Consider the following 24,024-nt stretch of genomic DNA (forward strand, 5'->3'; position numbering starts at 1 on the left):
TATTATTGTTTCACTAAGATCAGCTGGTAATAATTTGTTGGTGGATATGATATCTTTCAGGGTGCACATATATCTTTTTGGGTAAAAGGGTGCAAATATATTTCTTTGATGTTATGAGAAAAAATAATATAAAAGTATTATGAGCGAATGGTATTTATTCAGAGTGTATTTTTTTTGGGGTGCAAATGTTAAGATAAACTTATTCACAGTGATTCATAACTCATAAGCACAACAATTGTTACAGTTAGTGAAATTGTTTGTTTGGTTAAAGGTAAAATAGAATTTAAACATATGACTCGAATTCTCAAAAGGTTAACCATCAAAAATAGAGAGAAATTATACATAGAATAAAATGATATATTGGTGAATTATCTATCATTAGTTTTTTCACATTTTAAGAGCTGTGAATAATTTTAATTATCAAACAACAAAAACAGAATAATTACGAAGTTTGATTGCATGCAATATACCCGTATGTGTATATATGAGAACTGTTAATATAAATGATCATGTTCTTCGGTTCCATGTATATAATTGTAATTAAGTTTTCACGATTTTATCTTCCATTCAGAATATATTTGGGTCACATCAGAATCAAGTGAATTGTCACCAAATAAGTTCTACAATTTATTTTCAAATATTTAGGTTCTGAAAATTTTGAACTTCTTGCCTATGCGTTATATTATATAAATGATGTAAGCACCAACATGTATAAGGAACAATATTTTTCGTGTAACAAAATAACTTCATACGTATAATTTTAACTACATACATATGTAAGTGGTAAATCATGTCTTTTATTTTTTTATATGTCTTTTATATGTTATATTAAAAAAAATCATGTCTTTTATATGTTATATAAGTGGTCAATAAAATAAAGTGTATATAGGGGGCTGTTTCTAGATACAGGTCGTTTTCAAAGTTTAGTTAGGATAGAATCTAAGACAAGATCCTAAGCTAACTCTTCCAGGCAAAGCAAATATATTTCTTTCTTTTTCAGGAAACTTTCTTCTTTATTTACTCTATTTATCATACATATCACCGAAATATCTTATTTTACATTTCAGTCAATCCCCTGAAAAGATATTTTAGGCATTGCTCCATAGTTGATTCATGCATAATACAAATTCTCAAATATTTCTCGATATTTAGGCTTTGCTCTATAACTGATGTCAGGTGTTTGTTTTAAAATATTTATTTAATATTGCAATTCCTTGTATAGTTTAAATAGTGATGTTCAAAAATAAGAGTTGGTAAGCTGATGTATTACCATTGTTGATTTTCTCGGATATAATATAATATCATGTGACTAATCTTCAAAGTGACCAATGGAAAGACGGTGTGCGGCCATAATTTTATAGTCCAGTATATTATCTGTTGGGAGTTTGATGAGCAGTCCAATAGAAATAGACTACAATACATAAATATAAAAGGTAAGTGAAAGGTCGGTAGATCACATCAGATTGTAATGATTTTATCAGATTAAGTTCATGATTTATATTTTTGATTGAGCTATGGACCCATTTAGACGAAAATTTCTCCTTAAAATTTCAAAATTAACCAACTAGATAGATGTTCCAAAAAAAAAAAAAAAAAAAAAAAAACCAACTAGATAGCTATTTAAACTAATTCTAATGACGATAATAAACAATATGGATTAATTTGTTTGCAAACTAAATCGACTTGTTTTGTTTCAAAAAATTTGGTCCATCATCGGAGACAACACAATTTTAGTTTTGCTATCAGCACACTGCATACCAAAATATAAATATGATGAGCTAAATAGTATATCTCTTGTCCAAAAAAACATGCTCCATTAGCCTGCATGGTTCGTTGTTAGCAATTAGTCAAAACTCAAAAGAAGGATAACGAATACTAATTGTGACATATATGTAAGGTCATAGATTATATTTGAAGCTTTGGTTTCGAAATTAGTTGCAGTCTTTTGAGAGAACATAAAAGTTATTTTTCTTAAAAAAAAATCTTTACAATAGATATGGTCATTAATCTGGTTATATGAAATCTACTTTTGACTTAAAAAAACAACAGAGAATCCGTTTACTCTCTTGAACGCTTCCATGGCTTTGTCAAACCGTACGCCTTCCTCTTCCTTTGATCGAATAAATTCTGTTTCGCACCAGTTTGTCCATTAACCTTATAAGATGTGCTGAACTCTGATGGACTTCAAACGCCTTCACCATGTTTCCTCCCATTTTTCTATGTCAAATTAATGATTAGTCGAATTTTATATCCGCGATTCTTCCTCTTTTTCGTTTTTACACATAGATACTGAAATGATTTGTATGCTTTCTATACAAATTACAATAGATATGTTTCTTATATTTCGGTACTCGACATTATTTAGTAGTTGTTATTTTGTTAAACAGATATAAGTACTATTGTGTATTAGAATATTCTATGTGTCGACTTAAATATTAATTGGCATGTTGAAACTTTGGTCGGTCAAAATCAGTTTAATTACTATGCCTCCGGTCACAAAAATTCAAGCATTCTTAAAAAATCACTTAATCAAATTGAGATATTCGTGCTATTGTTTGACTCTACGGGATAAAACTTTTCTTAGGATCAAGGATTGCCTCAAATTCTACAACAGAAAAAAGGCTAGATTTTGGAGTCTTTGGACCAATGTATCACATTTTCACGATATTGGCGTGATATTGATAACCTTTTAATTCGTGGACGGTAAAGTGGCAGCCTCCAAAAAAATCGTGCGTCTAATGTATCAATTACTTTTGTTAGCATGCTTTAATAGCATTTTTACTTAATATAATTCAATAAATATCGTAAGTTATTAAACCGGCCAGCCAATAGTGATGGTGGAATCATATTCAGCAATTTACAGTGGCGTCACTAACTTCTACAGTTCATTTTTAGTGGATAAAAAACTTGAGATAAGAATTTCAATTGAGAACAGCGGCACGTTGACCTCTGCCGGGTGAAAACAACAAACACTAACTTGTAATGCATCGTTAATTATTCGATTAAGTAGGCTACTTGCCTACTAACACCAATAATTACCGTTAACCCTAGTTATAATCGGTGTTAGAGAGTTTTAAGTACACACGCACTATAATTTTGACCATGTATAGTTCATTATAGAGAAATATACCTTATGTACATACGAAATTGCAAAAAGGTATATCTGTTCTAAAAATGGAACGCATTTCAGATACTGATATCTTATGTTATGTATTAGTTCATAAACACTATGAAACCCATCATAAATCAATGTTTACTTAATAGATAGTACATCAAATTAGAGGGCATGCTTATTATTGTCATACACAAGAGCCCGTAACAAGTACAAAAAGGGGGAATATTATATAAAATTTTATCTTGAGAGTTAGAGACATTATGATTAGAGAAGGAAATATGGGGATCGAGGCACATATATAATGTATATTCTGATTAGAAAAAGTGAATGGTGTGAAAGGGTTTGTGGGTAAATCCTTGTGAAAGAGCTCTCCCTCACGCAGTAGACACTAGACAAGTAGGCCTGCATGTGAAACTGAAACCAAAATCAAGTGCCCTTTTTCTCATTTCTGAAATCCAGCTTTTATTCAATTCATTTCCCATTTTTAAATTTTCCTTTCCCGTTTTAGTACTCATTTCTTATTTATCGTATAAACTCCTTTTTCTTTTTGTATATATCCATTTCTCCTTGATTTTCGTGCCTCCCTTGTCATACTCTTCACTAACTCAAAAAAGATTCTTCAGTTTTGGGATTTTTCGTTGGGGACTATAGAGACTCGATGAGTTACTGAGATGACGTCACGAGCCGAAAGGGTGAGGTAAATACAGTAAAACGACAGCCAACGGCTTTGGTGGGGCCGGGATAAGCGGAGATCAGATGAGGAACAAATGATTAGTTATGTAATAGAAACAGTTCTTCTCCCCCACGTGTCCTGCATCTAGAGCGACACTTGTTAAGGACGGCGCCACCAACCAGACAATGGGAGCTGGATTGCTGAAGAAAGACTTAAGAACATCTTCATCTGTTTTACTCTTCTCTTTTTTTTTTCTTGTTGTTTTTAATATAATCTACAAACGGACACGATTCGTCATGTTTAATGGCCAACGTTCATTCCTTTAGGGCTACTACAAATCCGAAAATATTTTAATAGTTTTCCGAAAAGAAATTTTGGGATTGTATGGTTTCCATTGGATCTAAGACTCAAAATTATCAATTATGTATTTCCTATATTACATTATAAAATTTGATGCGGCAGTATATTGAGTGAGATTTACGTAGTTATCCATAAACGAACATTTCTTTTTAAAAAATAAACCCATAAAATGTACATGCGGGTAAATTCTTTCGACGTTGATAGGTACACTCAATATAGTTATTTTCGTTGTCCCCATTTTTTTTACTCACGTGTTTTATCAATGGGTTACCGAGGACATATATTAACCCCAGATTAAGCAAACATATATCTAAAATTTATCGTTATATTGTTAATAATTACACTTAGTTATATATACATTATGCATATACGATGACAAAAAATACATTATGCATACAGTCCAAACCTGGAGAGTAATTTATAATATTAATACTAAACTACTAGAATCGTTTGTAATATTTACTACAATCAAATTAAATCAAATTGAAATTTGCAATCTATAAAACTGTTCGGTGATGTTCAGAGCATTTTATTATTTAACCTAATGCCACATAAGAATCGCTAATCTTATACTCCTTTTGTTTCTTTTTATATGATATTTTAGTTTTAACATACAAATTAAGAAAAAAATACTTTTACTAAAAGCATTGGATTACAATAAAAAATAACCAAAATTACTATCATTGCTATTCTAAACTAATAAGACAAAAACAATATATTAATATTTAATATTTTAATAATTTATTTTAATAGTTTTACATCAATTTTCTAAAAACATCATACATATTGAAACAAAAACATCTTCTAAAACATCGTATAAAAAAGCCAGAGGGAATATATAACTTGGTATATAATAGATAAGAATGAAAAGGGATTTTTAATCTTGTGAGATGTAATAAAAAACTAGTAAACAATAGACAACTAACAAAAGTTGGGTTGTGCAGTAACTGCCGGTAAAGTGGAGAAGCTTGGAAAAACTTTAAACAAAAAATTGCGGTTAGAGAGAGAGATAGAGCCGTCCAAAAACAAGGCGTAGATGTCTATCCCACGCGCAATCAAACCCTCTTGCTCCATCTCCATCTTCTTCTTCTTCTCCCTCTCCTTATATCATCATTTTGCACCCACATGACACACACTTCCATTGATATAAATAAGCATATTCACATCATAAACCTAAAACCTATATATATACACTCTAAGATTTCTAGATGGTCCATATACATATGATCTAATTAATCAAAAGCCAATCTCTTGCCTTGTTTTATAAAGACTCATCATTCAATCCGCAACAGACATTTCAAACCCTCCTCTCCTTCTTCCTTTTGCTACCCTATTTCAGATCGTTCTTGTTGAAATCGCTTACAAAAATATATCAGTATTTCCCACAAGCCCTTCGTCCAATCTATATTAACTTGTAAGTTTCAATCCATTATTCGTTTTAGTTTTTTTGTTCACACACAAAAATACATATGATACATATGGATACTGCATGAACCAGTATCCATAGTTTCTGTTTTATTCATTTCATCAAATATGCATTATTACATACATATAGTATGGGATCGTTTTGTATTTGGGTTGGAACTTGGAAGGTTCATATCTTGAATAGTATGCAAATGTGTATATATGTGTAGACATTGACCACAAAATTAGAGTAAACGGGAAAATGAAAGTAATGGTGGGAATTTCGAAATCTATTTCAACGAAATTATTGTTTCTTAGAAAGTAATTGCTGTTGCACCATTAAAAATAATATATCGATAGTATAGGGATATAAACACACACAAGAGTGTGTAATACACTCAAAGGAACATCAACCTCGGTGACTTCCACCCGTCAAGCTTTTCGGCTATATATCCATTTTATATGATTATTCTCCATATACAATATATAGTGCTTGTATATTTTAGGTCTTACAATACCAACCAATTTATGTTATGTTCTTTAGAGCTTTTATAGTTTATATAGTACATAGTGTATAAACTTTGAATTAATCTTTTCGTTTAAAAGCATCATTCAGTATGTACAAGGCGAAAAAAACACTTAAACTGTCAAACCTAATATTTTCTAAGAAAAAAATCCAAAAAATTTTCACTATCAAACTTTTGTTATTATTGCAAAATAGTAAGCGCTCCTCCATGTTGGTGGTCCCCTGAAAATACATCATAACCATCATCAGAAACATATAATATCTATACCCTTAAGCTTAAAGATCTAAGATTTTAGATATTATCTATCTACATGTGAATACATATAGTATGTGTGTGTATATTTATAGATATTTTAATATATTATCATGTGTGTCCGTGTGTAACATCACTATCATTAGCCAGCACAGCTTTTGGAATTCCATTGGACCCAAGAGCCATTCCATCCATTTCTTTTAATTAAATATAAGAAGCTTGTTATAGGCTTTGGTTTTGGTCCCCAAAACAAAACTTTAAGGTTGTGCCTTGTTTGTCTAAGGTTTTCGCAATAGCTTCCAAAAAGACACGCTTAGGTTTATATACAAATACATTTGCTTCATATCATTCTCTTCTCTCTCATTTCTCCATCTCGTTCCTTACTCATTTCTCTAACAGTTTTCCGACTTATACACTTTTACAGGATCATTTTAGATGGATAACATAATGCATATGCCACCAGGATTCCGATTTCACCCGACAGAGGAAGAACTCGTCGGTTATTACCTAGATAGGAAGATCAATTCAATGAAAAGTGCTTTAGACGTCATTGTAGAGATTGATCTCTACAAAATGGAGCCATGGGATATTCAAGGTAATTAACGTGTATTTTGTATAATGATTATCAGTCATTAATCTTTTGCATGGAATGGCAGTATTGTTTACTTAATACGATCTTTAAAAACCAATAGTGTGCGATGAATTTGGCATGCGAAATGAATGAGAAAGCCTACTTTCTTTGACTAAGATTTTATAAACGTGTGTGAAAAGAATATTGCAATGCAATGAAAATTTAAGAGACGTAGTACAATCATAACTCATAATATCTCATTTGAAATTAAACTAGTTGATATTTTGGTTGAAAGTGGGAAAGTTGAAATCATATCTTTTATCGCCCAAATACAATTAACCACATTATTGTCAGTCTTCTTAATATTATGCTAATATTTTGTAAGTGTAAGAAAAATTATGACATTAACATTTGGTGTTGCATTGCAGCGAGATGCACCCTAGGGTATGAAGAGCAAAATGAGTGGTACTTCTTTAGCCACAAGGACAGGAAGTACCCGACCGGGACTAGGACCAATAGAGCCACGGCCGCTGGGTTCTGGAAGGCCACCGGCAGAGACAAGGCGGTTCTTTCAAAAAACAGTGTTATAGGAATGCGGAAGACACTTGTCTACTACAAAGGTCGAGCTCCTAATGGAAGAAAATCCGACTGGATCATGCACGAATACCGTCTCCAAAACTCTGAGCTTGCCCCGGTTCAGGTACACATTTTAAGACTCTAATTTAGTATATAATATCAAACCAATATCTAATAACCTTAACTATATACCATATGTTAGACAATCGAGCTAATAATGTAAAGCCAAGCCTAAATGGACTCTATATCATTTATTTGTGAACTGTAGGAGGAAGGTTGGGTCGTGTGTCGAGCATTTAGGAAGCCGATTCCAAACCAGAGGCCATTAGGGTACGAGCCATGGCAGAACCAGCTCTACCACGTTGATAGTAGTAACAACTACTCATCTTCAGCGACAATGAACTCGAGTCATCATATCGGTGCCTCTTCATCGAGCCATAACCTTAACCAAATGCTCATGAGCAACAACCACTACAATGTCAATAATGTATCCTCGTCGATGCATCAATATGGCAATATCGAGCTCCCTCAGCTGGACAGCCCGAGCTTATCACCGAGTCTAGGGACGAATAAAGATCAAAACGAGGGATTCGAACAAGAAGAAGAGAAGAGCTTCAACTGTGTAGACTGGAGAACACTAGATAGCTTGCTTGAGACACAAGTCACACATCCACAAAACCCTAATGCCCTAATGTCTTCGTTCGAAACGCAGTCGTATAATCCGGCTCAGAACTTCCCTTCCATGCATCAAAACTATAGTCATGAGGTTGAAACAAATATTCATGATTCTCTTGGATGCTTCCCTGACTCGTAATAAATATAAAATTATATACTATATTGATTTGTTTTTATGATTTAATTGTTTCATCTGAAGAATAACATTTATAACTGTCTATTTGTAAAACAAGTTTGTGTTTAATACGTAGAGATTTCCTTTTGAATTTCACAAAGGTGGAATTTTTTTTTATCTATCCCTTGGGGGATTAATATTTATTTTGTTATTCGAATTTGTATATCCATTGATTCTAATAAAATGTGCTCATAATTATACGACAATGCACGCCAAATCTGTCTATGGTGGCCTAGTAGCCAGGGGAACATGTAAAATGTGCTCATAATTCAAACCTCAATCAGTGGCAATAATAAATATCATATATATAAATCATGCCAGTGTACGATTTGAATTCAAATTATATGCTCACCATGTGGTATTGTATAAGTGTTGTGAATGCTTTACACAGTCTTTATTTCCACAACCACATTAAATTATCAACCATACCCTACTAAGAAAAACATTGGTTTAGAAATCAAATTTAATAATTTGAATATTTTTTTGAAAATAATTACATGGTAAATATATATACATATATGCACTAAAAAACTAAAACCTAGATTTATAAAACAAAAGCCCACCATTTTTTTTTTTATCATCAACATTACAGACTCATATTGACTCTGTGAACCACACTGAGAGATCTTGATCCATGTGAACTACAAATGACGCTGCCTTCCTAGCGCTACGGGCTAAGCCCACCATTCTTTCTTCTTTATTTTTTTTTAAAAGAGCAAGTTCATACCATTCAAGCTTGTTATTTATATGCCTGTTTACTTGTAATAGCATGTAAAACGGTAAAACAAACAAAAGTAGCCCAAAAAAAAGATGAACAATGAGAAAAATAAAACAATAATAAAATATTTGTCAAAAAAAAAACAATGAGAAAAATAAAACAATAATGAAATATTATTAGACCAAGAAAAAATATAACAAATTACAAAAGAAAAAAAAAGGAAACAATATAACAAAATTAAATAAATGGTGAACTCAAATTTCTCGTAAGTACCCTCTCACAGACTCAGAGGTTTCCATTTGGAAGTACTTAGAACCCTCTCAGCCATACAGAAGGTCTTAAACAGACCCATCCATGATCCATCGTCCAGTCTCCGACACCGATAATGAAAATGGAGAAAAGCTGACAACACGTTTTCCTCCACCTTCCTCCCTCAAGATCGAAACTTTTAAATCATTGCAGATGAATTAACATCCCAACCCACAACAAACCCAAATCAAACTGGTGAATGGCTCTCACACGGAATCTAATCAGAGACGAAGAGCTCGGAGCGATGTCAGACGACGACGATTCACCCTCCGGAAAGCGATCTAAACTCGATCGGTTCCCTCTTAGCCGATGGGAACTCGCGGTGTCTCTCGGCGTCTTCCTCGTCTTCTCCTCTGGTCTCTTCTGCATCTACATGACAATGCCCGCTGCTGAATTCGTCAAGCTCAAGCTCCCAAGAAGCATCTCTGATCTCCGCTTGCTCAAGTAAACAACATCTCTCTCCTCCTTACTCATAAAGATTCAAACTTTGTTGATGTTTTGATCAATCTTAAGGTTCGTGATAGTGTAAATGTAGAAACTTGATATGGGTATTGATAAAGTTGCAATCTTTGTTTGGTTTTAGAAACATTTTTACTGATAAAGATTCAAACTTTGTTATAGGATGATCGATGTTTTGATCAATGTTTAGGTTCTTGATAGTGTCAATGTCGAAACTCGATAAGGGTATTGATAAAGTTGTAATCTTTGTTTGGTTTTAGAAACATTTTTACTGATAAAGATTCAAACTTTGTTATAGGATGATCGATGTTTTGATCAATGTTGAGGTTCTTGATAGTGTTAATGTTGGAACTTGATATGGGTATTGATAAAGTTGTAATCTTTGGTGGGTTTTAGAAACATTTTTACTGATAAAGATTCAAACTTTGTTATAGGATGATCGATGTTTTGATCAATGTTTAGGTTCTTGATAGTGTAAATGTCGAAACTTGATATGGGTATTGATAAAGTTGTAATCTTTGTTTGGTTTCAGAGACAATCTTGCAGACTATGCGAATGAGTACCCGGCGCAGTTCGTTTTAGGGTACTGTGCGACCTACATTTTCATGCAGACGTTCATGATTCCAGGGACTATCTTTATGTCGCTTTTAGCTGGAGCTCTCTTTGGTGTTATCAAAGGTGTTGTCTTGGTTGTTTTCAACGCAACCGCAGGAGCTACTTCTTGTTTCTTTTTGTCTAAGTTGATTGGCCGGCCGTTGATTACTTGGTTGTGGCCTGACAAGTTGAGATTCTTTCAGGCTGAGGTATTAGCTTCTCTTAACCTCTCATTTGGTGCGTGTAACGAATGATTCATTGTGTGGTTTCTATATATATTTCCAGATTGGTAAGCGTAGAGATAAGCTTCTGAACTATATGTTGTTTCTGAGGATAACACCAACGCTGCCAAATCTGTTCATCAATTTGGCTTCACCAATAGTAGATGTGCCTTTTCATATCTTCTTTTTGGCGACATTGGTCGGTCTCATTCCCGCTGCTTACATAACCGTCAGAGTAAGCAAGCCTTTAGTCCAAGACTTGGTTTCCTTTCTATTGTTGGCATCTAAGCAGAGCTTTAAGTTCTTGGTTCCTTTGTATTGCAGGCTGGACTTGCTATTGGAGATCTCAAATCGGTGAAGGACTTGTATGATTTCAAGACGTTGTCAGTGCTCTTCCTCATCGGGTTTATCTCCATACTTCCAACAATACTGAAAAGAAAGAAGATATACGAGTAACCAAGGAGAAGTCTCTTCACAATACACAGGACAAGACTACACTTTTAACTGATTAGAGGACACAGCGGAAACAATAATGGTCGACTCGCTTATACATTTTTGTGTTTGTATTTTCCATTTGAGAGTAGAACTGAGGAACAGATCATAGAGTCAATACTTTTCTTTTTTTGAATCCAGGTTATTATTTTATTTATATATTTTCAGTAGGGGTGGGCACTTTACCCGATATCCGAAGTGGCACCCGAACCCGATCCGAAAAACCCGAACCAAAATCCGAACCGAAGTAACAAAATACCCGAACGGGTATTGAATTAGGAGAGATTGGATACCCGAACCCGAATGGATAATATCCGAACCCGAATGGATATCCGAGGATAACCGAACATATGTATAATTAACCTTATATTTCTAGTTTACATATCTCATTTTATATAAAATAATTATATTAATAATACACATACTTTAAGTTCATATGATATACATACAATTCCGGAAAAAATGATTTGCTACTCACTTAAAAAGCATGTCAAGTTTTTTTATTTCAAAAATAACAAAAAGTTACATCCAAAATTTTAAAACAATTATTAAATTAATGCATTTTTAGTTTTAAAATGTTATGTCCAAATCTATTAACCATTTAATCTATTAAAAATAAAAAGAAGTTAAGTAAAATTTATATTTTTAAATATAAGAAATGAAAAATTTAATTTTTTTTTTCAAAATCTAAATATCCGAACCCGATCCGAAATAACCGAATCCGAACTAAAAATACCCGAACCCGACCCGAAGTATAGAAATACCCGAACGGGTTCTACACCTCTATACCGAAATACCCGAAAATCCGAAATACCCGACCCGAACCCGAACGGGTACCCGAACGCCCACCCCTAATTTTCAGAATGTATATGAAAGCAAGAACTAGAAAGAAATATTTCTCTTCAAATAATATATTTGAAGAAACTCGAATCCCCAAAGAAAAAGCATGACATCATTTAAATTAGACAACAAGTTCTTTCATTTAAATTAGACAACCAGTTCTTTCAAACCAACAACATTACAACACAAACTCTCTCTGTAAAGCAAGAGAATTATTTCAGCAGAAGTTGAATAAGACAGACGTAAATTTAGGTCAGCTTGAAACCACCACCAACAGGTTTGGGCAACTGTTAGGTCTGGCTCGACACAACTTGAACCACACCTGGTTGTTCTGCAAGGAAAAAAAAAACATTGGTCAAGTTAAAACCCTTGTCATGTTTTCCCTAAGCACTCTGACAAAATGTTGCTATCATGACTACATACTGGAGATCTCGGCGACTTGCTCAGGGGTGAGCTTAGCTGAGAAACCTGAGGCAGCTTCCTTGTAGCTGTATATTAGAGCGTCCTCTGCAGCTTTTTCACTGTTGAATAGCCAAAAAGAACAGAACATAATCACCATTATCATATCTTATACTCATCACATCAGTCGACACGATAATTAACCAATAAATATATATACCCTCTCTTTTACTAGTGACACAATTAGTAGATGTTTACAGACCTTCCAAGAACGGAGGAGAGTCTACGGAGATGATAGACTTTAGGTTCCTCATCGGTAGGCTTCTCTGTGTAGATGATGTGAACTTTCGCTTCGGACGTTTCAGCAACTCTCTCTGTGAAACAAGAGATTTATTTCAGCACAAGTTGAATAACACAAAGTCAAAGTTAGGTCAACTTGAAATTACCACCAACAGGTTTGGGCAACTGGTAGGTCTGGCTTGACACAACTTGAATCACACCTGGTTTTTCTACAACACCCAAAAATCATATGTGAAAAAAAAAAACAGAACAAGAGCAAGAAAAAAAAAACATTGGTCAAGTTTTTTTTTTTTTGGTCAAGTTAAAACCCTTAACATGTTTTTTCCTAAGCCTACATACTCTGAAAATGCGCTATCATGACTGCATTATTCTACTTCTACTTGTTTGAGATATCATGTGTCTATGATGTCATAGTTTAAGAAACGTACTGGAGATCTTGGCGACTTGCTCAGGTGTGAGCTTAGCTGAGAAGCCAGAGGCAGCTTCCTTGTAGCTATAAACCAGAGCGTCCTTTGCAGCTTGGTCACTGTTAGATAGCCAAATGAACAAAACACAATCACCATTATCATATCTTATACGCATCACATCATTTCGACACGATCAATCATAATCAAACAAAAAAACAATATATATATATATATATACTCTTTATAAACGATTTTTTTTTTCTGTTTATAAACGATTGAAGCTACTAATAATACATTTAATAAATGTTAACAGACCTGCCAAGAACGGAGGAGAGTGTACGTAGATGATAGTCTTTAGGTTCCTCATTGATAGGCTTCTCTGTGTAGATGATGTGAACGTTCGCTTCGGACGTTGATGATCTGCTAGATTCAGCCATGATGATCGGAGCAAGGAGCGATAAGACAACGAGGACTATGAGGAGCAAATGTGATATACGCGTAATATCAATTTTTAAACCAACTCCCAAGGATTGTCCCAAGAAAAAACTCACAAGGACGGCCACAATTTAATCAAAGAAAAAAGGACGGCCACAAATGATTATACTAGTGGCACCTTCATCCTCATGATCATGAAACATGAATCATCCAATTATTTTATTTGTCTCTCATTTTATTTTATTTTTTTGTCAATATTTGTCTCTCTTTTTTTTTTGTCAACTTGTCTCTCATTTTCTAATCCAATATATTTGAACCTCTTCATCCATAATTTCCAAATAGTACTATGAAATTTTCAATAGATAATTTAACAAAATAATAAAAGTAGATACTAATTTTATACAAAACAAAGTACTTTTACATAAATCTATTAAATTTGAAAATATTTTTATCTTATTATATTTATATTTTCATATTAATAAATTATTTTATTATATTTTAAAATTATAAACTTAAATAATCACCAAAATTTTGAATATAATTATTGTAATTTAATTATTAATTATTTTTTTAATAAGAAAATACTCCCCTAAATGAATCTCAATGTCTGCGTAGTTGGAAACTAAAATTTTATATAAACAAACATATCACAAAACTGAAAACATAGAAAATAAGCAGAAGACTTCTAGTTAGGTATTATATAGGGGTGGATGCAGGTGAGATAGATGTGTGGCACATGCCCCACTCCTTTTTAGTTTTATAAATAATTAATCTATATATATTTATAGATACCAGTCTTTTTTTGTTTATTTTGGCATCTACATATCCCTATATGCTCCATGCTAAAGCAACCTGTCCACAAAAACTTTTTGAGTTTTATCACCAAGAACGAGACAGACAAGTTATCGACGAAAAAAAAAAAAAAATCCTTATCGACGAAATCCAATAATCATGAGATTAGAAACACTGAAAACCATAAAACATTTGAGCCTTCGACAACAAGTCCATGGGCCATACGCACGGATGAACTCATCAACCGGCCCATACACAAGATTGAACTCGTCAACACAAGTAATATGAAAACATGTAATAGATGGAAATATACATTTTTATTATAAATCAGCTAAACATTCTAGTCATTTTGGTTTTCACATGTTAAAAAGAAAAATCGAACAAACTAAGATAACTAGAAATTATAAAGCCTAGAAATTAATTTATACCCACTCATTATTTATTAAAATAATTTTCCCTTTCACCTCTCATTTTATAGTTTAATACGCCTCAAAGCCAAGTAGGCCAATACTCTGTAACCAACAAACATGAAGAACAAAACGCTCACGCTCGTCCACAAGCCAATGTCTCCGATCACTTCCTCCTCCATAAACCGGCACCCAGCCGCCTTTGCCGCTCCTTGCGTTCCCTTTGGCTCGCATCCAACCATCGCCAATATCGCATCGCCATTTCCGTACTGAACCGCTATTAATAGACGGTAACAATAAAATGTCGTGGAAACGTATTTCATCCACACCATGCCTGATGGCACTTTGTTAACATAGTAACCGCCTGTTAAAACAAACGCTAGCATTGTCACAGTCACGATCGTGGAGGCTTTTTTAGCGTCCATGATGGCTGCGCCTAAGGCAAGTCCGAGTCCCTGTGAGGCTAAGACGTATAGCAATAGCACGGAAAGGGTGAGGAGGAAAGGGACTAGCCCTGGACGTAGACCGACCATCCAGTAAGTTAGCGTCAAGAACGCTGCCGGGAGAACGAGTTCCATGGAGAGCGATCCGATGACGTGAGCCATGAAGTAAGATGAGAGTGTGTACATACCCGACGCTCGTTCTCGAGTGAAAATTGCACGTTCTTGCGGAAACGTGAAGACAGCGTTAAATGACGGAAGTACCCCCCAGAATATGGATATGAAGAAGAGTAGTCCTTGTCGGTCCTGTAACAATATTATCGTTAGAAAAAAAAAACGCCAAACCAAACAAATAGTGTTTTTGTTACATATGATTAATAACGTCTATATACTTACGTGCACGTCACGATAATCTGAGTGCCACCACATGAGACTGCATAGTAGTGAAGCCGCGAGGACTTGGAAGACACGAAGTGCATCAAAAGACTCGTGGCGGCGTTCTTTTATAAGTCTATGGAGGAGGATGCATAGCTGACTAAACCATGTTGCAAGACCGGACATTATTCCACGAGCGTTTTTTCTCGTTTTCACATAACGTGCGTTCTCTGCGGGAGAAGGTGACGCGTCGATGCAAGCTTTGACGTTTGGAGCTAGCAATGTATCGTAAGCAATGGCTAGTGTTTGTCTCACGTCTGGTTTTTCCCGCTCAGTTGTACCGTCAATCTGACAGACACCTGCTTAGGTCATAAAATCTCAATCAGGTTAGATAAATTACGTAAAATAGTCAATAAACTTTGTTAAATTAATTAAAGAAAACAAAGTTGTTTTCGTGTCTAGTACCACTAGTGCATACCAAGTATCTATGACTCGCTAATCGGATAATAAATTTCACAATGGAAAAGATCCAGGGTGGTCAATTAATTAATCAAAACAACCAATCAAGTATCGAAAGTTTTATCTCTTAAACTATATATTAATGAAATTAAGCCACTCAAGTTATCATCCAAATAGGAGGAAGTTAATTGGCCGATGGAGTAATTAATTAAATGTCCTAAATATAAAAAGCAAAAGACAATTCAAAGTGGCATTGGACCGAACCGAGGTGACGGCGAATCAACCAATCGTCTTCTCTGGACCGACCAAACAAATATATTTAAAGAGGTTTTGACACTGTATTGGACCCATCTTTTTTTGTCTAACAAAAGTAAATTATCTTTAAATTAATAAGTAATGGAGATCGGATTTGCGGTAAAGCAGACCAACCAAGGTGGAGAGGCGAAAGAGTCCACCCAAGAAAGCATAAGGTCGCCACTAAAGACGTTCTTAGTTTTAGCTTCTTCATTGATTCCAAAAACAAATAAAATGCAAAAGCTTGAGCATCAAATACTCTCTAGTATTTGAATTTAACTTTCTAAACGGTAAAGCTTATACAAATTAAGCCGACTAGTTATTACTCCACTTACATATCAAGTGGATTATCAGCAGGATTGAAATTGAATTCAGGGAACATAAGTTAGAGGAAGTCAATAAATAAATGAACAATGCATAGTGAAATACTCGACAAGTGTTATCATCAAGTGTCAAGAGCAAACTTTTGGAAAAGAAAAATTAATTTCTGTTGTTCTTTTCTTTCAAATTGATCAATAAGTTAGGGCAAGTGGAGTTTACTGTTATGCTTTTACGTAGAAAGCAATATCTAACCTTTTCTGACGAAAATATAGCATATACTTTTGCTTAGTAGATCATGTGATTATCAGCTTTCCAGCCATGGAAAATCACATACATGCACACACATATGTATATTTTTGTCAAACACATATGTATATATACATAGATATTTTCATGGAATAGATTGAATGGTCATGTGGATGGTTGGTCCAATAAAATGGGATTTTTTCACAAAGATAATGATACAAAGAAAGATTGAATATGAAGCATATGGTTCGTGGAGACAAAGAACTTAATACCCACTAAATTAATAAATTAGATCTGATAGTACTAAATATATGCCATCGTGCGCAACAAACTATTTATTTTCTTATTTTTCACTACAAACTGTTTATGTGTCTTTTCATTCAACTCTTATTATTGCCTTCTTACTCTACCTATAGCTTCACCAGAATATACATACCATGTGCGTGTATATACGTACATGTGCGAAGGTTTGTCATAAATAATAACACCAAACAGCTTTTTCAGAAGAAAAAAAAACACCAAACAAAAATAGAAAGTCAACGACGGAAACTAAATGCAGCCTTATGAGATTTGTTAGGTCTTGGGTAACACAATTAAGTCATTAATTCCATTTTAACAATCCCTAGAAAAACATTAAATCAGCCGTGTGTGGATCTGTGATGCATGTCCCTAGCTAGCTTAGATATGGACCATGTATGAATATTGTCATGAAAACTAATTGCTGATTTATTAAACGAACCTAAGTTTGGTCCACATTGTTGTACATGCCTAAAACGTCAAAACACTCGTACCAAAATCTGGTACTTACTCATCCGTTTTGGATAGAGCGAGGACAAACTGGATTAAACTAACGTGACCTATGTATATGTCCCTTCAGGCTAAAGATTGTAGTTTGCCCATAAATTCATTTTCATTTTTCTATGTGAAAAAACTTATATATTACAATTATAACTTGTACTTATCTAGAAAAAAATAAATCACAAAAATGTGAGAATTCTTGTATTCACGATAAGACTCAAAAAACAATGAAAGTGAGTTCAGAATATCCAGTTCCCAACGAATAGGTAGGTATTTATTACTTACATGAGGACTGAGGGGAGGAAAGTGAAACCACGCGCTAGATGCGAGGGTGTGATTGGATTCTTTTAGGCGGTTAGTTACCCATTAAAGTAAAAGTTTCTCAAATCAAGGATGCATGGAAATAAGGGAGTGCAGACAATTCTAAACCACGCGCTTGAGTCGAAGCGTGGAGCTCGAAAGTTACACGAGCATCAAAAGTGTGAAAGACTACTTTGATTAAACAGCGAAAAAGGAGGCTGTTTTTATTAGTTGGCTTCAAAAAGAGAATTTATTTGTAAAACAGAAAAAAGATGTTAAAGATAAAATGAAAATAAAAGTTGGATAAAGAGGAAACAGAAACACACACAAAGAGCCAGGGTTCGAAACCTATACGTCACCATGTAACACGTGGTGTTTTTCACTAAACTCGTTTTTAATAAAGAACCTTTTCTTTCTGTTTATTATCCAGCCAAAAAAGAAAAAGAAAAAGAAAAAGAAAAAGCACGGTTATATTAGTGTAAAATGTGTAATGCGATAAGGTTTTAACATAAAAAGGAATAACATTTATTCAGATGATATATAATCTATGCCAAAAATCTATGGCATATATCATACTGAAAAAGAGAGAAAGAAAACATAACACGTATCCCCAATTGCCCATAATTATTATCATAAAAAAGCCACCCTTCAATTATCAACTTTAACTTTTAAAAATTATTGTAAACTTTAGAATAAACAATTATTGGAAAAACGGTGAGAAAAAAAGAGAGAAAAAGATGCTAGATTAGTCCCTTTGCCATACAAGAAAATGTTTGCTACTACTAACCCATGGGCTACTAACTAACATAAAGCCAGACTAATGTAATAGCTATAGATTAACCATGTAATTAGTAGTAGTATATGATATAAAGAGCCATCACGATGACAAGAGTCAACGAGAGACACATCAAAGCTTAGACTTGTATACTTCTCATCGTACGTCTGCGATAACGATCATAAATATGACATTTATCACTCTCTTTTATTGGGGTCGAGCTGTTATTTTCAAAGTATTTTTATATACAAATATCTTTACCTCCTCTCACATGAGTAGTCTCATGCATGGTTACAGTATTCAAATACGTATACACACATAAAACCACCATAAAAAGATAAATTTCATATTTAATTTTTGTTGGTCCTATCATCAGTCAATTTCATGTGAGAATACTTTTCACACAATATATACCAATAGGTCTAATCATATTTTTTTTTTTTGTGAGATATTCGTAATTTTTTTTTTTTGTAACACCAGATATTCGTAATTAATATGTTAATAATGCGTTTTAGTATGATTACACCAAATAATTAAAAGTTTTGAGAACGTACCGTTAGCAAGATCGAGAAGGAAGTCAGCGGGATTCATCGGAAACGCCGGGGAGAATCCGACGGAGTCGAAGTAAGCCATGGCGTCTCTTCCTTTTCCGACGAACAAACACTTCCCTTCGCTCAGAAGCAGCACAGTGTCAAACATCTGAAACACACGGCTCGACGGCTGGTGAATCGACGTCACCACCGTCTTCCCTTTCCCATGAGCCAGCCCCGCGAGGGTCTGGACCAATCTCAGAGCCGCCGTCGCGTCTAGACCCGACGTCGGCTCGTCGAGAACAAGCAGGCTCGGGTTGATGAGCAGCTCGTGAGCGATGCTCACTCGTTTCCTCTCACCACCCGAGATCCCCCTAATGAACGTGTTACCAACCACCGTGTTCTCGCATTTCTCGAGCCCGAGCTCGGAGATCACCGACTCGGCGGCTTTGATCTTGTCGTCTCGAGCTAGGCTCCTAGGGAGGCGGAGCAAGGCGACGAACACTAGGGTTTCGCGCACGGTTAAGTGCGGGTAGAGGAGATCGTCCTGGGCCACGAAGCCGGTGCGTTTTAACGTCTGTTTGGTTAGTTTGGAGTCGTTGGCGAGTATTTTTCCGGTGAGGCCTGTTCCATGGAGTCTCCCTGCGACCGCGTTTAGCAGCGTCGATTTACCACTTCCCGATGGTCCGAGAACGGCCATAAACTCGCCAGGTGTCACCATTCCGGTGACTCCGCTTAGTATCGTCCTCTCCGTCGATGGAATCTCATCGGACGGTTTGTGTTCAAGTCCCAACAATCTCTTGAGTTTCACGGAATCGCTGGACTTGCCTTGTATCTTCACTCGGTAACACACATCGACGAACTATATCAAAAAAAAATAATACGAGTCATGTCTAGAGTCAAAACTAGTCAACAATTCAGTGTTTATTTTTTTTGTAAATATAAAAAAAATTGTAATCAATATTAAAAATTCAAATCTGGTTTTTGTGTGTGTGTGTGTGTGTTATACCTTGAGGGTGATTGGGAAACACGGAGACGATGAAAATAATGAGGAAGGCTGATCACAAGTATCTTGAGGGAGACGAGGTGATGAATCTGGACCGTTCATTTGATTTTCAACGCCGTCAAAACCTGACATTATTGTTATGTCCTTCTTTCTTTACCTTATATATAAAAACAGATGGCGAAACTTAAACGGAGTTAGAGGACGGAGAGAGAGAGAGGTGAGTGAATATGGAGAAGTCTGAAGATCGGGGGGTGAGATGCTGAGACCTCTATTTATGGAGAAGAAGTGGGACGTGAAAGGCAAGTGGATGACACGTCAGCAAAGTAATGTTCATTGAGAAAATAACACGTGGCGAAACGTATAATACCAGCTGGCGACTGCTGAACGGAATCGGGTCGTTGGAGGAGGAAAAGAAAGTGTCTTTAAATTCTACTTTCTATTTTTCTTTTTGGGATTGTTATTATGTTTCTTTCTTTCATTTCGAATATAACTCTCACTTTACAGAATACAGATTTTAATTTAGTGTTTTCCACTATAATTGTCAAATTGAGAATCACCTGAGCTTGGAGGAGGACGATGGATTCGTCTAAATGTATATTATCATGTGTCAGGATGTGCTTTAGTTTCTTTTTCTCGTTAATGTGTGTGTCAGCTGGCTTCATCTTGTTTTCTTTTGTAAATTGTAGAGGTGATAAATGCAGATCTAAATTTTTTCTATATAATGGAAAGAGAAGTGAAGAGAGATCCAGTTAAGTGAGCTTTACCTCCAAAACTTTTTTTGAATCAAATAAAATAGATATTTTCAATCTGACTCTGTTAATGAGTTTTTACCAAGAAATAGAATTAATAACTGAAAACTATAATAAACTATAAATTAGGAAAATATTAATGGAAAGATAATAAATAGTTATATAATCAGATTGATTGAGAAATGTTATAAAGACTATTATGTGTATATATCTATTAAAGGAAAATAAAATTTAAAAATTTACAGAGAGGGTTAAGAAATATTTTTGTAAGACTTTTTGTTGAGTAATATTTATATTTTTCTTAAAAAATTAATTATATCCATCATTTTCTATTTAATAATTTATAACTTTATGCTTTTATTTTAATTATTTTTATAAGAACATATTTTATTTGATTTTCATTATTTTCTGAAGATTATATCACTATATTTAATTTAAATATATATAATGAAAAGAAAGAGAAGTTAAACAAAAATTTCCCAAAAACAATTTGAATTAAAACAAAATAACCATTTTATCTAGATGTAGTATTTTCTGTTCAGTTGCAACCGAAATATTATTTTAAATTAACAATAATTAGTGATTAGAAAAATATTTGTATGGTTATTTAATTTTTTTACAACTATTTAAATATTTATATAAACACAAAATGGTTAAATAAAAAGTGATAAATGTAATAAATTATCAAATCGAATTTTAAATCTGATATACATCATGTAACACAAGGTAAAAGTATTGTGTAAATATTATAAATCTGAGATGTCCCGAAGCCATAGCCGGCCATTGCTTGTCGACCATCAATTTTATTTCAAATAATATGATATTTAAGCATGACTGAAAAATGCTAGTCTACGATTGATCCTAAGTTTTATATTATTGTAGATGTTTCAGAATAACATAAGTATTGTTGCTCTTCTTTTTGTTATTCCAATAACCTGTGAAAGAACATAAGATCTTAATAGGTGCGATGATTCAAACGTACAGAAGACTCTATGTTTTGATAAGAAGAATGTCGCTGTATTGCTTTATGTGTGTGGCTAATTTGATGTTTGAAATGGTATACATTTGTCTCTACGACATGTACATGCTTCTATTGAAGTTCATCTGCTGTTCATAATCCAAAATAGAGCGAATATAGAAACATGGCACATGTCTAAATCTAATGAACAAATCTTGTAAAACATGTTAAGAGTGAAACAATATTCGAACATGAAAGAATCAAGACCTTACACGTCAAAAACATCGAAAGGTCGTGAGTCGAACGAAAGAAGAAACTTATTGCCACGAATGTTCCTTCTAATCGGTGGATCAACTCAATTAGGGTACGAAGACTACAACTCGATAAGAGCAAAAATGTGCACCCAAAAAAAGACTTACATATGTACCGTATTAATATTATGCATGGTTCAATTTGACAAAACTCGATAAGAGCAAACATGTGTTACATGATGTATATCGTATGTTCTATCTATTCTTGTGATCATGATGTAACTCTATGCATGTATCTGTTGAAGAAGACGTGCGTTTACGGGGATGTACGGTGGTGCGTTTCAGAGCCGTCACGACACCGTTTTGAAGACCGTTCTCAATTATTCTTTGCTATGGAAATATCCCCGATTAAATTTGGCTCGCGAGCGTTGACCATGATGTGACTGAGATTGTACAAATACAAATCTATCTCAAAAGTCAAAGATGGTGTAAAAGGAAAATAGCAGATTTCTCGGGATCATTTCAGTACTTCGTTACAGAGACGAGCACATAAACACAAAGTACAATGAATGGCTTAGGTCACTTCTGTAAGAACTTCGCAGTTTCAACTTTCAACGGTGGGTCCCACTCATAAACCCCGCGACGTCGACGCGTGTCGCTCGCACGTGATGAGTGATGATCCACTCAAAACTGTCCTTTCTTTTTTTCTCAACTCAGATCCGTTTTGTGCATTCATTCATCACTGTGTACTTTCCTTTCTTCGAAGATGGGTTTGTTCTAGCTCACCTTCCACGACGGCGCGTGGGTGAAACCCGCCGTGTTAACTAAAGGGTGTGATGGAGTTTTTTTTTTTTTGGTAACAATGTGATGGAAGATATATTTATTATAAGTAGTGTACAGAGAATATGGACCACATGATCCACTTATGGCCATGAGTCATCATAACGAACGAACGAGCATCCCCTTCTCCCATTTTCTTTTTGAGTACACTTTATATATGACAATTACGTCACGGCAGTATAAAATAATTTGGATTCTTCTTTTTCTTTTTCTTATCATATGGTTTCTTCTCTGTTAGTCTGTTTTAGTTTCTTTCCTAAATATAGTTTCTGAATTTAATATTCGTTGAAAAAGAAGAAGCCTCGAAGTTGGACTTCTGAATCACCACCTCCATTTTCTCATTAACTACATTTATGTGTCTTAAAGTTGGAAAATTAAGGTTTAAAATTAGACTATTGTTGTGAAATTTGATTTAATTTAAGTCTTGTCTTTAAACCTCATGCACACTCACCTATTATTTTCATAAATTACATTTATGTTTCTTTTATAGTTACTTTTTATGATAACAAACTAGGCGATTATCCCCACACACACCTTTAATTCAAAATTACATATTGCAAATGTTTCATAATTGTTTACTTCATTTTGTAGAATGATTCATTAGTGTTTCAAAAAAAGTAGAATGATTCATTGACTCTAAGAAAACAAAATTATATGAAGTAGAATGTGTCAAGTGTTAAAACTTAACTTGGTAGTCTCGCCCGATTATAAATGGCATCACAGAACCTCCAGCAGTTGATATAGGTACGCTGTATAATTTTCTCCACCTGCAAGAGAACGATGGTCCCGGCAGTACAAAATTTAAACTTCTTAATCACCAAAAACTTCGAAACTATGTTATTTTGGTTGACTTGTAGTCGTTAATTTCTCTGTACATCGTGTCAATTAATGGATTAGCACATTTTCATCAGACATTGTTACAAGAGATTACTTTTTCAAGATTTGCAGCATAGTTAAAAGAATATATTAATTGAAATATAT

General features: G+C 34.3%; 4 protein-coding genes across 6 annotated transcripts; 2 read left to right on the top strand and 2 right to left on the bottom strand.

Moving 5' to 3' along the window:
• Nucleotides 1-4,630: 4,630 nt before the first annotated feature.
• LOC106354184 (NAC domain-containing protein 30) lies at nucleotides 4,631-8,531 on the top strand. 3 transcript variants are annotated; one of them, XM_013794063.3, is made up of 4 exons: nucleotides 4,631-5,562; nucleotides 6,756-6,926; nucleotides 7,331-7,602; nucleotides 7,747-8,531. In XM_013794063.3, the coding sequence occupies exons 2-4, from the start codon at nucleotides 6,767-6,769 to the stop codon at nucleotides 8,290-8,292; spliced, it is 978 nt and encodes a 325-aa protein (XP_013649517.1). In that variant the 5' UTR covers nucleotides 4,631-5,562; nucleotides 6,756-6,766; the 3' UTR covers nucleotides 8,293-8,531. The 3 variants fall into 3 exon arrangements, with proteins under 3 accessions (XP_013649517.1, XP_048592136.1, XP_048592135.1); XM_048736179.1 differs by lacking the exon at nucleotides 4,631-5,562 and adding an exon at nucleotides 6,565-6,648; XM_048736178.1 differs by lacking the exon at nucleotides 4,631-5,562 and having other exon boundaries at nucleotides 6,673-6,926.
• Nucleotides 8,532-9,386: 855 nt separating this feature from the next.
• On the top strand, nucleotides 9,387-11,313 carry LOC106354187 (uncharacterized membrane protein At4g09580). Its single transcript, XM_013794067.3, has 4 exons — nucleotides 9,387-9,799; nucleotides 10,347-10,617; nucleotides 10,694-10,864; nucleotides 10,954-11,313. The coding sequence occupies exons 1-4, from the start codon at nucleotides 9,555-9,557 to the stop codon at nucleotides 11,083-11,085; spliced, it is 819 nt and encodes a 272-aa protein (XP_013649521.1). The 5' UTR covers nucleotides 9,387-9,554; the 3' UTR covers nucleotides 11,086-11,313.
• A 769-nt stretch (nucleotides 11,314-12,082) lies between these two features.
• On the bottom strand, nucleotides 12,083-13,779 carry BNAA07G29750D (subtilisin-like protease SBT3.16). The gene is made up of 6 exons (XM_013796890.3): nucleotides 13,383-13,779; nucleotides 13,089-13,186; nucleotides 12,807-12,869; nucleotides 12,623-12,734; nucleotides 12,385-12,482; nucleotides 12,083-12,292 (listed from the first exon to the last, which is right to left on the bottom strand). The coding sequence occupies exons 1-6, from the start codon at nucleotides 13,502-13,504 to the stop codon at nucleotides 12,252-12,254; spliced, it is 534 nt and encodes a 177-aa protein (XP_013652344.1). The 5' UTR covers nucleotides 13,505-13,779; the 3' UTR covers nucleotides 12,083-12,251.
• An 813-nt stretch (nucleotides 13,780-14,592) lies between these two features.
• On the bottom strand, nucleotides 14,593-20,491 carry LOC106354188 (ABC transporter G family member 25). Its single transcript, XM_013794068.3, has 4 exons — nucleotides 20,249-20,491; nucleotides 19,264-20,101; nucleotides 15,538-15,875; nucleotides 14,593-15,447 (listed from the first exon to the last, which is right to left on the bottom strand). The coding sequence occupies exons 1-4, from the start codon at nucleotides 20,375-20,377 to the stop codon at nucleotides 14,767-14,769; spliced, it is 1,986 nt and encodes a 661-aa protein (XP_013649522.1). The 5' UTR covers nucleotides 20,378-20,491; the 3' UTR covers nucleotides 14,593-14,766.
• Between the last annotated feature and the right edge of the window lie 3,533 nt (nucleotides 20,492-24,024).

The sequence above is a fragment of the Brassica napus genome, chromosome A7 (assembly GCF_020379485.1).
Source record: "Brassica napus cultivar Da-Ae chromosome A7, Da-Ae, whole genome shotgun sequence".
Lineage (NCBI taxonomy): Eukaryota > Viridiplantae > Streptophyta > Magnoliopsida > Brassicales > Brassicaceae > Brassica > Brassica napus.